The 12,628-nt window shown below is 32.8% G+C and overlaps 1 protein-coding gene across 3 annotated transcripts; it reads left to right on the top strand.

Moving 5' to 3' along the window:
• Positions 1 to 6,889: 6,889 nt before the first annotated feature.
• On the top strand, positions 6,890 to 12,291 carry LOC18043042 (G-box-binding factor 4). Of its 3 annotated transcripts, none has more exons than XM_006432222.2 (4): positions 6,890 to 7,962; positions 8,199 to 8,270; positions 11,004 to 11,033; positions 11,764 to 12,291. In XM_006432222.2, exons 1-4 carry the CDS (start codon positions 7,297 to 7,299, stop codon positions 11,842 to 11,844), a joined length of 849 nt encoding a protein of 282 aa, XP_006432285.1. In that variant the 5' UTR covers positions 6,890 to 7,296; the 3' UTR covers positions 11,845 to 12,291. The 3 variants fall into 3 exon arrangements, with proteins under 3 accessions (XP_006432285.1, XP_024038930.1, XP_006432283.1); XM_006432220.2 differs by lacking the exons at positions 6,890 to 7,962; positions 8,199 to 8,270 and adding exons at positions 9,018 to 10,081; positions 10,318 to 10,389; XM_024183162.1 differs by lacking the exons at positions 6,890 to 7,962; positions 8,199 to 8,270; positions 11,004 to 11,033; positions 11,764 to 12,291 and adding exons at positions 9,004 to 10,081; positions 10,318 to 10,389; positions 10,837 to 10,997.
• Positions 12,292 to 12,628: the final 337 nt, after the last annotated feature.

Genomic DNA, 12,628 nt, shown 5'->3' with positions numbered 1-12,628 from the left:
GTGGTCAATTAGGACTGGCAAGAAATGCCAAGGCCCAGGCTTCAAGTACGCATGTCCACACTGGGTTGGCCCTAAACCTAGGCTTCCATATGGAAAAAAGAAAAAATTAAAAAAAAGGCCAAAGCATGGCAAAAGTTTAAAAAATATATATATCTTTTTTTAACTAACTGCAAATTTCTTTGCTCACATAATAAATTTCTTTTTCTTAATGCATCATTGATTTCCTCATGAAAAATTATATTTAGCCCAAAATTTAGTTAAATTAAATTTATCAAATCCTTTTTGTCTAGGCGATGGCCCATTTCTCACTTCCTTTGAATTAACGGAAAAAGTTAATTTCGGTATTTTCCATAGACGAAATTTTGAGCCTACTTTAAGTATTGTTTACTTATTCACCCCAGCCTATTTTTTAAAGTACGCATATTATAATTTTCCAGTGTTTCAAATACACCAAAAATAAATAATAATAACAACAATCGGGCCTGACCCTGTGCTCAAGCTTGGCCAAGCTAAAATGGGCTTGGCCTTTCCAACAACACAATGACCTGGGCCTTCTCTAGTCCATCTCTGGCCCAAGCCATATGCCAGCCTAGCCCATCACTATTAAGATAAAAAATAGGTCGGGTCGGACGGAGATCGGATCTGATGGCCCATGGGCATGGCCATCCCCTGCCCATTAACCCTATTGTTAAAATTTACGTTTGTTCTTTAAAAGATTTTTTAATATTTACTGTAACCGAAAATAAAAACAGGAAAGTAAAAGAAGGCCAACAATTTCTCTCTTGGTCGACAGGCATGCGAGATTAGGAAAGAAAGTGGAGTTTCACACGCAAAGTGGAGAAGATTCCATTCATACTTTGATTGACATTACACGGCACCGAAAAAGAGACCACGTGGACCATCACGCATACCCCAAAATTATTTCATCAATCAGTTTGTTAATAATCATCTTATGTCCATCTAATGTAAAAATTTATCTTCGGTGAGAAAAATTGATTATTTTACTGTCTCAACATGTTTAGTTTAAAAAAATATAAAGAGAGGAGAAAAGAGGAGAAAGAAAAAAGAAGAGAAATATTAATTTCATTTTCAATCAAATAATAAAAATGTGATTGATTCTCCTTTTTTTTTCTCATTTTTTCTCCCCTTTCTTTTGCATTTGTCTTCTCTTTATCATTTCTTCCAGCCAAACATAAACTAAGGGAATAGGAATTGTTTATTTTTCTAAGTCAATGACTTAATTGACTTAATTATAATTAATTAAGTCATTAAGTCTGTTTATTTTTTCAAATTAATGAAAATTTCCAGTCATACTCATTAAGATATTAAGCCAAATTTTTTTTATTTTCACTTAATCTAAAAATTCTAAAATGACATCATTACAACATATTCTCCAAAATGTCCCTGCTCAAATTAATTTATTTTCATCTTCGCCTAAATTAAACTTATTCGTTAGTGTTATTATTCATCTCTATACCTTATGATAATATAGTGAGAGATTGTGTTTATTTTTATCATTATATTTTCTTCAAGCTAACATTATTTATCTTTGTAAGTTTTTATGAATATTTTTCATACAAAACATCATAAACTACAATAAAATTGATCATCATATTCTAGTTTAGATTATTAAAGGGTGATATTCATTGGAACTTAATGTATATTATAATAAAATACTATATTATTTATATTCTTTGAGATGTTTATTATTTATTTAACATTAAATTTATGTAAGGGTGCAAGTGCAAACTTACTTGATTTAAGATTTTTTTAAGTTAAAAAAAATAACTTGGTACTTATTTTCAAACATTAAGAAAATACAATAAATGATATTCAGAATCAAATAGTCAGGTCCATCCAAAATTCATACCAATTCAAATATACTCAAATTTCAGACCAAAAGAAAAAATGCTACCTTAGTGTCTCGTCCCGTGACATTAGGCTCTATTATTTGGAAAAGCAATAGATTTTAATTTAAATATACGAACATTTTAAAATAAAATTTAGTGAGATTTACTGATAGTTCCATATTAGGACTCACTACTTTGCTTCATGGTAGAGTACGTGTGGCAAAGGTGATGATAGCCTATTCATCTAAATATTGATTAAGATGTTAGAAATAAAAGTTTTAAGGTATAAAGCATGAGGATTATGTACATTGAATAATTGAATGTGGTATATAGATGTTCAAGTAATTATGTAATATTGACTTATAATTAGTAGTCCTCAATAGCAATTCATTCAATGAGTATTTTTGTAATAAAACTTTTATAAAATTAGAGCGTTTATAGTAATTTTTAGAGTACAAAAAGCCCCACCCATTTTTTTGTTATAAATTATTAATTATTTGTTACAATTTATATTTGTAAGTATATTGATTCTCTATTTGGGGGGGGGGGGGGGGGGGGGGGAGTAACCGCTATCACAAAATATATGAGTTTATATAGAATTTCTTATAAATAAAAAATCTTGCTCTTGCTGGGCATGCTGGTCTCTTTTCAATAAGGATTTACCTACAATGTGTCATCTTTAATTAATAATAACCCACAATCTTTTTAAAACTGGTAACAAAATTTTTCGTATTGGTAAAAATATTTTTACGACCCTTCTCAAATGTTTTGTGATACATCATGCATATTGTGTGAATCTGATGCATTGATAGATTTGATTGAATAAAAATAAATTTTTTTATACCTAGAAGTGGTCTAAAGAATATAAATATTATTTTTATAATATATTTAAGAGTGGTGTAAATAACATAATATAACAGACATTGGGTCATTTATACTCTAAAAATTATTTTAAATACCCTTATTATATAATAAGGATGAGCTTATTTGAATCCATCAAAATACGAACTAAACCCACAATTTAATAAAAATTCATATTATTAAAACGCCCACAATATAAACTACTACTATAGGCAAATAATTATTATTAAAGAAAAAATTTTACTTTCTAGACCATATTTAACCCTATCTCTGAAATTTTTCACAATGAACATTCATATTTTCATAAACTCTTAAGTAATTAGTCAGTTTAAACATTTACATTCATTTCGAATTGTTCAAGCCTTAGCGAAATTGGACAAATGTTTCCTCAATTTCTGTTCAACTAAAAACCGATAGCCTGCAATTGCTTAGAAGTAGCTGAGCTGGTCAACAATATAAAGGGCAGCAGAACAGAAATCTTTTGGGTAATCTCCGAAATTCAAAAGCAGAGAAGAGATTTGCGGGAAACTATGGTTCATTATGTTCTTAGGTGCTGTAATGCTGATGCCAGCCCACTCTCTAGCAAAATTTACTCTTAGAGAGAATACATATACTGTCTGGTTGGGAACGATTCCAGCAGAAATTGAAATTGTACTTGACAGTGTGGTTGATTAATGAAAGATTTATTTTCCGTTAAAAAAAAAAAAAAAAAACCGATAGCCTGCAAAGTGCAAACCAGACAAAGAGAGGGCTTACCATAACATCAAGTCATCAATCATGCTCTTGATGACAGGCTTTAATAATAATCAGAAGCTATTGCCCACGTACTGCCTTTGCCCAATTATCTTCTACGGGTATTTCAATCTGGAATTTGATATCATTTGCAGTGAAATAACACTAGAGATGGAAAGAAAATTTATCTTCATCATTTTAGACTTCTCTAAAAATTGCCCTACTTAAAAAATTAACACAATAGTAAAATAGTTCTACTAATTTCTCCATGTCAATTATTTGACCATTTGTTTGGTTGCTTGATATCAAACGTGTAAAATGAACTCGGTATAATCAATGACTGCAAAAATAATTTTAGTGGGTTCGTTTGGTAAAAAATGTCGAAATAAGAATAAAGCTATTAGAAGGCATATTTGGTATTTCAATCAGTTTATTGAGTAATTTTTTTATTTTTTTTATTTTAAGGATTGATTTCTTTAGTAAATGGGTATAAAGTACTTTGGTGAGTTGAAATATCACCACCCTTATAATAAAATGATTTATTACAAAGATACCCATAATGAGAATTATTATTTAAAAAAAGTCTCTTATGAATCAATATACCATAATAACTTTGAATACTTATCTTGTACATCCATTTGTTTTATAATTACTTTCCTTAAACATTTCTTTTTGAATCTTAAACAATGCTGAGTTGAAAAATTTGCAATCCCATTTTGATTCTTGAAAATAATAATAATAATAATACTAGATGAAATTTCTTTGAAATTATTTTTTTAAAAGATTTTTTATAGCCGCACATTGAGACTACGTGAGTAAAGAATTATGCCGTTCAATACTTCAATTAGCTCACCGACATATCAATGGCTGTACGTAGCAAGCAAGCAAACAGACCAAGATGAGTTTTTTCTTATAAAAAGTCGTACCAAATCAAGCTCCTATGCCCTAATTAATCCGTTCACAAGTAGATTTGGTGTTATTACTCTTCATTTTGGGAACAAAAATTAATGCTTAAACATCTAAATCTCCATCCAATTTTAATTTGATTATCTTCATGTGGATGTGTGGAATAGTTTGAATAGTTTTATGATTGTGTAGTACAAATAAAAATTGTCAATCTAATATTTTTGATATTTTAAAGAGTATATTGAGTAAAAAATTAGTTAATGAGTAATATGGTATTGAAATAATTTTACGGCGTAAATAGCACTATTCATATAGCAAAAGCAAGACTAATAGATTATAGTATTTTCTTAAAGTAATGATATAACTCTTATACAAATTGATGTGGTATAACATTATTAGTTGAATAAAACCACTCGTGCCCCACATGATATATCTTTATTATTTTTATATTTTTAACTTAACTAATGATATAACACATCAGTTTATATAAAAATAATTTGTATAAGATTTTGTGACTCTATTACTACTAATTTTCTTATTTCTATTACGTTAAAGCTAGTATATTACGCAATTAACCATATATTTCACTGATAAATCATATCCATGGTAACAGGACCTTATAGGTGATGCGATGTAATGGGGATGGCAATGGTAATTTTGTAGGTCATGGGTGGGTTTGGTATTATAAATTGAAATCCACACTAGGTTACGGGTGGGTTTGGTATTAGTCAAATATCAAACCGCAACTTCTTTTTAATTATTTTTTAAATTTAAATTTAATTAAAAATATTTAAATCTAAAATATATTTATATACTTATTACAATTTTGATTGAATTTTTTTAACTTAATGCATGAATTATTTCATTATTATAATTTTGTTCTTTGGATTAATATTTAAAATGCATTATTCTTTAGAGAATATTAATCTTAATCATTATTGTTGGAATCGTATTGGATGGATGCTAATGGTGGTGATGAAATGAATATCTTCTCTTGGAACTTGTGTTGAATGATAATATGAAATGATAATTTTTATTTTTAGATATTAATTTGTATTTTTTTAATGAATTTGCGTATTTTATCCTTAAATTTGAGAGTTTGTGTTGGATTTATGTTGAAATTTTAATTTTCTATTTACATTGGTTAAATTTAGAATTGAGTATGTTATATGGAAGTTTAGGTTATTATCATAAGTTTACATATTAGACATTTGTAATTTAAAATGTGGAAACCCACAAAAAAATCTGCTAAGTACCATTGTGGCTTTGGTAATTGTTAAAATCCGCAGCATGTGGGTTTTCTTGAAAATATTAAAAACTGTAGCGGGTTACAAGTGGATTTGATAATTTAATTTTTTTGCGGGTACAAGTTTAGTAATAAAAAACCCACTGCAAACGGTATCCATTGCCATCCCTACAATGTAATCACGCCCTTTGACTAACTAATGGGGATGGCAATGACAGTTTTTGCAAGTTATTGCACAAACTGAAAACATTAGCTACTTCTTACAAGGAATATATTTACTTTGAAAGGAAAAAAATGAATAATTATAAATATCCCATTTTGAATTCTATAAATTTTATTTTTAAACCATGTATCATTTATTGAATGTTAATAATTTTTTTATAAAATTTAAGTGAATCAATTATATTATCTTACTAATTAAAAATATTACATCATTTATGAAATTTTTTTAAAATTTAAAATTTAAAATGTGTAATACTATTTTAAGAAATATCATAAATTTCGAGTTTTTATTAAGACATATCCTTGATAAATAATAAAAAGGAAAAGAAAAAAAAGAAGCTATTAAATGATGTCACGCACCGATAACGGAGCGAACCCGTCTCCATACGTGATTTTGCGTTTCCATAGCTTTTGTCTTGTTTAAGGAAGATTGTGGCACCAAATGATGGCATTAGCGGATCTCACGTAAATTGTAGTTTTTTTTTTCTCCTTTTAAATAAATCCATTTTTTTTAAATAATAGTCAGCGAAACACAGGGCCTTGGATTTGGGATTCAGACAGTGAGAGAGTACACAAGAAAAAAAAAATCTGCTAATTAGATTCCGCTAGGAAGGGCAAGGACGGCAAAGAAAGTAAATTAAAAAAATTAAAGAACTTAATTCTAACATATTTTTAAATTATTAATTATTATTACGGTATTTATAAGGGTAATATACCTGTACAATTTGGTCTCATAATCAGATAATTTAAATTTTTATTGAATTTTTCTGACTTATCTAACAGAGTCATAGTGCTAGGACTGTGGGCTATGTTACCCTAAGATAACGTATTGATTGTATCCCTAATTATTTGACTTAATTCCAATCAAATCTGTAGTGTCTGGAGACATTTTTCAATTAACTGATTCTCTTTCTAATAAATAGGCAATCGCCGACCGAAAAACAGAGAGAAGTGGGCAACCTGAATCGGTAAATCTAGTCACTTTCCTCACGTTATAAATGATTTGGATAAGATTGGAACAAGTGTACGACGACTTAATTATTAAATCAGATCAGTCATCCACAAGCTTCCAACTAACTTTTTCCGAGTTGGCAGGATAACGGGCGACTTCGCTTAGATAAATATCACAAACGCTCACACGTACTCGCTCGATGGCAGCCTCCGCGTACACAGTTGCCACAATGACAAAATCACCCTTATTGTTGAAAAGACTAAAATACCCCTCCATCTTCCACGCGTTCGATATTTCCGCCGTCAGCTAGTATTTATCTTCGCATCTTATGCTGCTGGTGGTGGTGAGTAGGATACTTCTTGATTCTGATATAAAAAGAAAATATCTTTTGTGCCTTTTTTTTTTATCTTTTCTGTTTAAGTTAAATTTTATAAAGGAACGAAAATTCAAGAGGCGAAGAAGGAGAAGAAGAGGTGTACTTGCGCGAGAAAATTGGGGGAGTTTTTTTTTTTTTAATTGAAGAAAAAATGATGGCGTCGTCGAAGGTTATGGCGACCGCGTCAACGACCAATACGGATCTGCCATGTCAGCAGCAGCCATCATCTATATGTCCTTCCTCTCTCTCCAGCATGCTCGCCGATGATCCGCCAAACTGCTTAGGCTCCATGAACATGGACGATCTTCTGAAGAACATATACGCAACGCCGACGCCGGATCAGCTCGCACTCGGCAGCGGCGCCTCGATTCCACGCGACGTCAATGACACCGGTAGTGCCAACGATAATTCTGGTACTAATAATAATAACAACAACAATAGTAGTAATGATGATAACAATAAATCGGTGGATGAAGTGTGGAAGCAGATCGTGGCGGGAGGTAGCGATCAGAGACGGGCGGGTGCAGCCGATGAGGAGATGACGCTTGAAGATTTTTTGACGAAAGCTGGGGCGGTTAGAGAGGAAGACGTGAGACCCTACGGAAACAACAACAATAACAACAATAATAATATTAATAATATTAATAGTAATAACAATAATCAGTTGGTGGTGGTGGGGCCAGGGGGAGGGGGAGGGGGAGGGAGAGGGAAGAGGCGAATTGTTGAAGAGCCACCCATGGATAAGGCAACTCAGCAAAAGCAGAGGAGAATGATCAAGAACCGAGAGTCTGCTGCAAGGTCCAGAGAGCGAAAGCAGGTTCTTTTTTTTTTTTTAATTTCTTTTAATTACAAAATTTATGAAACTTCAGATTAATTCGTGTTTAATTTTCATACGAATTAAGGAATGAATAATTGGAAAAATTATTAGTAAAGCAATATATTGCGCCGACTCTGTTGTTTAACTAGTTACAAGAACATTTGTACTTCTTTACGCGAGTGTTTTTAAACTTGGGGATTTTAAGTAGTTTTTCCTTTTTTCTTCTTTATGATCAGGCGTACACAGTTGAATTGGAGTCGCTGGTGACGCAGCTGGAGGAGGAGAAAGCACGGCTGCTGAGGGAAGAGGTATTTATCTTATGATAATTATGAAGAATTCTTTGCTCTGATTACCATAATTTGATCGTTCATAACATGGCTGTCTGCTGAAGTTGAAGGGCATTTGAGTTTTGTGAACCCATAATTTGATAAGTTAATAATAATGGTTATCTTGCTTTCCATAGAAGTGCATCATGGATAAGCTTTTTTGAGGATCTTTGTTTGGCGGGGGGAAAAAAAAGGCCCTCAAAAAAAGAGAAAAAACCATTTTTTTTTTTTTTAAAAAAAAAAAAAATCTGCTAATAGATTCCGCTAGAGGCAGACGCAAAGAAAGTAAATAAAAAATAAAGAACTTAATCTAACATATTTTTAAATTATTAATATTATTACGGTATTTATAAGGGTAATATACCTGTACAATTTGGTCTCATAATCAGATAATTTAAATTTTTATTGAATTTTTCTGACTTATCTAACAGAGTCATAGTGCTAGGACTGTGGGCTATGTTACCCTAAGATAACGTATTGATTGTATCCCTAATTATTTGACTTAATTCCAATCAAATCTGTAGTGTCTGGAGACATTTTTCAATTAACTGATTCTCTTTCTAATAAATAGGCAATCGCCGACCGAAAAACAGAGAGAAGTGGGCAACCTGAATCGGTAAATCTAGTCACTTTCCTCACGTTATAAATGATTTGGATAAGATTGGAACAAGTGTACGACGACTTAATTATTAAATCAGATCAGTCATCCACAAGCTTCCAACTAACTTTTTCCGAGTTGGCAGGATAACGGGCGACTTCGCTTAGATAAATATCACAAACGCTCACACGTACTCGCTCGATGGCAGCCTCCGCGTACACAGTTGCCACAATGACAAAATCACCCTTATTGTTGAAAAGACTAAAATACCCCTCCATCTTCCACGCGTTCGATATTTCCGCCGTCAGCTAGTATTTATCTTCGCATCTTATGCTGCTGGTGGTGGTGAGTAGGATACTTCTTGATTCTGATATAAAAAGAAAATATCTTTTGTGCCTTTTTTTTTTATCTTTTCTGTTTAAGTTAAATTTTATAAAGGAACGAAAATTCAAGAGGCGAAGAAGGAGAAGAAGAGGTGTACTTGCGCGAGAAAATTGGGGGAGTTTTTTTTTTTTTAATTGAAGAAAAAATGATGGCGTCGTCGAAGGTTATGGCGACCGCGTCAACGACCAATACGGATCTGCCATGTCAGCAGCAGCCATCATCTATATGTCCTTCCTCTCTCTCCAGCATGCTCGCCGATGATCCGCCAAACTGCTTAGGCTCCATGAACATGGACGATCTTCTGAAGAACATATACGCAACGCCGACGCCGGATCAGCTCGCACTCGGCAGCGGCGCCTCGATTCCACGCGACGTCAATGACACCGGTAGTGCCAACGATAATTCTGGTACTAATAATAATAACAACAACAATAGTAGTAATGATGATAACAATAAATCGGTGGATGAAGTGTGGAAGCAGATCGTGGCGGGAGGTAGCGATCAGAGACGGGCGGGTGCAGCCGATGAGGAGATGACGCTTGAAGATTTTTTGACGAAAGCTGGGGCGGTTAGAGAGGAAGACGTGAGACCCTACGGAAACAACAACAATAACAACAATAATAATATTAATAATATTAATAGTAATAACAATAATCAGTTGGTGGTGGTGGGGCCAGGGGGAGGGGGAGGGGGAGGGAGAGGGAAGAGGCGAATTGTTGAAGAGCCACCCATGGATAAGGCAACTCAGCAAAAGCAGAGGAGAATGATCAAGAACCGAGAGTCTGCTGCAAGGTCCAGAGAGCGAAAGCAGGTTCTTTTTTTTTTTTTAATTTCTTTTAATTACAAAATTTATGAAACTTCAGATTAATTCGTGTTTAATTTTCATACGAATTAAGGAATGAATAATTGGAAAAATTATTAGTAAAGCAATATATTGCGCCGACTCTGTTGTTTAACTAGTTACAAGAACATTTGTACTTCTTTACGCGAGTGTTTTTAAACTTGGGGATTTTAAGTAGTTTTTCCTTTTTTCTTCTTTATGATCAGGCGTACACAGTTGAATTGGAGTCGCTGGTGACGCAGCTGGAGGAGGAGAAAGCACGGCTGCTGAGGGAAGAGGTATTTATCTTATGATAATTATGAAGAATTCTTTGCTCTGATTACCATAATTTGATCGTTCATAACATGGCTGTCTGCTGAAGTTGAAGGGCATTTGAGTTTTGTGAACCCATAATTTGATAAGTTAATAATAATGGTTATCTTGCTTTCCATAGAAGTGCATCATGGATAAGCTTTTTTGAGGATCATATAATCAGTTCATATGTTGGTCAAGAGTTCTGCGTATGAGATATGACCTTGATCTATTAATTGGCTGACTTCTTGAACTTTGTTAATTGAATCATCTTAAGAATGAATTTTAGCATCTACTATCTGCTTTATATGCGTTAAGGTCTAATTTTATGTATAAACAAAAACTTTCTTTCGCTGTCTTTTCCCTTCTCTTGTTCATTTGTTCTAAATTATATCCTACGTAATTTTTGAATGGATAAGCCTTATGTTCTTCAGGATCTAAATCCTCCCTGGACATGACTGTGCCAACAGTAATCATTCATTTGAAACTTGAATGGTTCCAGATTTCATTTCTTGCATTTCCCTCCTTTTGTACTCAATTCCCCCTCCCCCCCCCACGCGCCCGTTTACAAGCTTCTTATGAGTTGAATTTATAATTGCAGGCTGAGCAGAACAAGCAGAGGTTTAAGCAGGTGTGTATTCGGCTGATCTATGCTTGTGTTTCCTAACTATATAATCCAGGATTTGATATAGACATCAAACAGAAATGTCATTTTTAACACTTATCATGCATTTGTATGTTTATGCACGAAAATGAGAGATGACATTATTGATCTTTTTAATGGTTAATTTTGATTATTTGTGGATATGATTTTTTTTGTCTGCATAATGATGTGCACATGTTTTGTATGCCTATTGTAGCGTCACTGCATCAGTCCTTTTTCTTGGGCAATCAATTTTCCAGTTGTCAATTTTGACTACCAACATGTCTAGAATCTAGATGCGACTTGGGTGGACAGAAATCATGCACATGCTTTTTGTTGACTTATTGTGCATGACTTGACCATATGCAAAAATCATCTAGATAGAAATTGATGAACAAAAGTGTTTTCATGAGCCAATATTTCTCGAGTTTATCTTCGGGTTGTCGAGTTATGAATTGTCGGATATAATAGCCAACATTCCAAGTTGTGTACGCAAACCCAGTTATCTTTGCACCATCCATGTTCAGGTTCCTTGTAAGGGTATCTGAAATGACAAATAAACTGGTTTTTATTGTTTTATTGCCATTATGAAGTGTGGAACACTTTGAGGAGTTATGAACTTATCCATAAACTTTGTCCAAATAGAATGGCTTTTTAATATGACTACTAGTTTGCTGAACTAACACACTCGTGGTTCATTCTTTGGTTTCATTTGTAGCTCATGGAGAATCTTATTCCTGTTGTTGAGAAGAGAAGACCACCTCGTGTTCTTCGAAGAGTGAACTCATTGCACTGGTAGGTGAGGTGTGTTATCAACCGTCAATTGTTAGCTTAGACTAAAGAAATAGTCTGGCTTTGCAGCTTACGCAGCCTGCCATTGAGACTATATCAGATAGAATAAGATGAAGATGGGGGGAAATGCTCGGGATTAATTTCCCTTTGGTAGCTGATGCAGCCAGAGACTTTAAATAATTTAATCAAAATTGAAGATGGATGTTTAAATCACTGCTTAATGAGATCCCTGACAAAATTTGTAGTGGATTATTTTAATTAGGGCACTGTAAAATTTGTTTTCTTTTTCTTAATATCATTTTAGGAAAGCTCGGGATCTCTTTATTTTGCTGCAGGAAGGAAACCCCAATTGATCTGTGTCCGCCTGTACTAATTAAATGTGTCGACCTGTACTAATTAAATGTGTCGTGTGTTTGTATATGTATATAAATCGATGACCTTGTTTAAATATTTTTATGTGGTGGTTATTCTAATCGTTTTCATGATTTACTACTGAGTTTAACTATACAAAACATCATTATATATAAACCTGGACAGATTTGATCATTTTCTTCTGATACAACCTTGATTTTTTAAAATTCCCTTTTTTCTTTTTAAAAAATACCATTTACATATAGATATATATAGACACAGTACAAGTGGAATAATCCTAGATCAATGAATTTTTTATACAAACTAATTTGATATAAAGATTTTGATGGGATGAAAATATTACATGACTAACATGATTTATTTGGGAAATTTACACTAATAACCATAAAAATTTTAGTTTTTTTCATCTTAACCCCTCA

The sequence above is a fragment of the Citrus clementina genome, unplaced genomic scaffold (assembly GCF_000493195.1).
Source record: "Citrus clementina cultivar Clemenules unplaced genomic scaffold, Citrus_clementina_v1.0 scaffold_5, whole genome shotgun sequence".
Taxonomy (NCBI): Eukaryota; Viridiplantae; Streptophyta; class Magnoliopsida; order Sapindales; family Rutaceae; genus Citrus; species Citrus x clementina.
Note: the sequence above shows the minus strand (reverse complement) of the source record. Positions and strands in the feature narration are given on the sequence as shown.

Coding starts and splice junctions, on each gene's coding strand:
- LOC18043042 (XM_006432222.2), top strand. CDS start 7,297: ATGATGGCGTCGTCGAAGGTTATGGCGACCGCGTCAACGACCAATACG. Junction 7,963..8,198: donor GGTCCAGAGAGCGAAAGCAG/GTTCTTTTTTTT, acceptor CTTTATGATCAG/GCGTACACAGTTGAATTGGA. Junction 11,034..11,763: donor ACAAGCAGAGGTTTAAGCAG/GTGTGTATTCGG, acceptor TTTCATTTGTAG/CTCATGGAGAATCTTATTCC.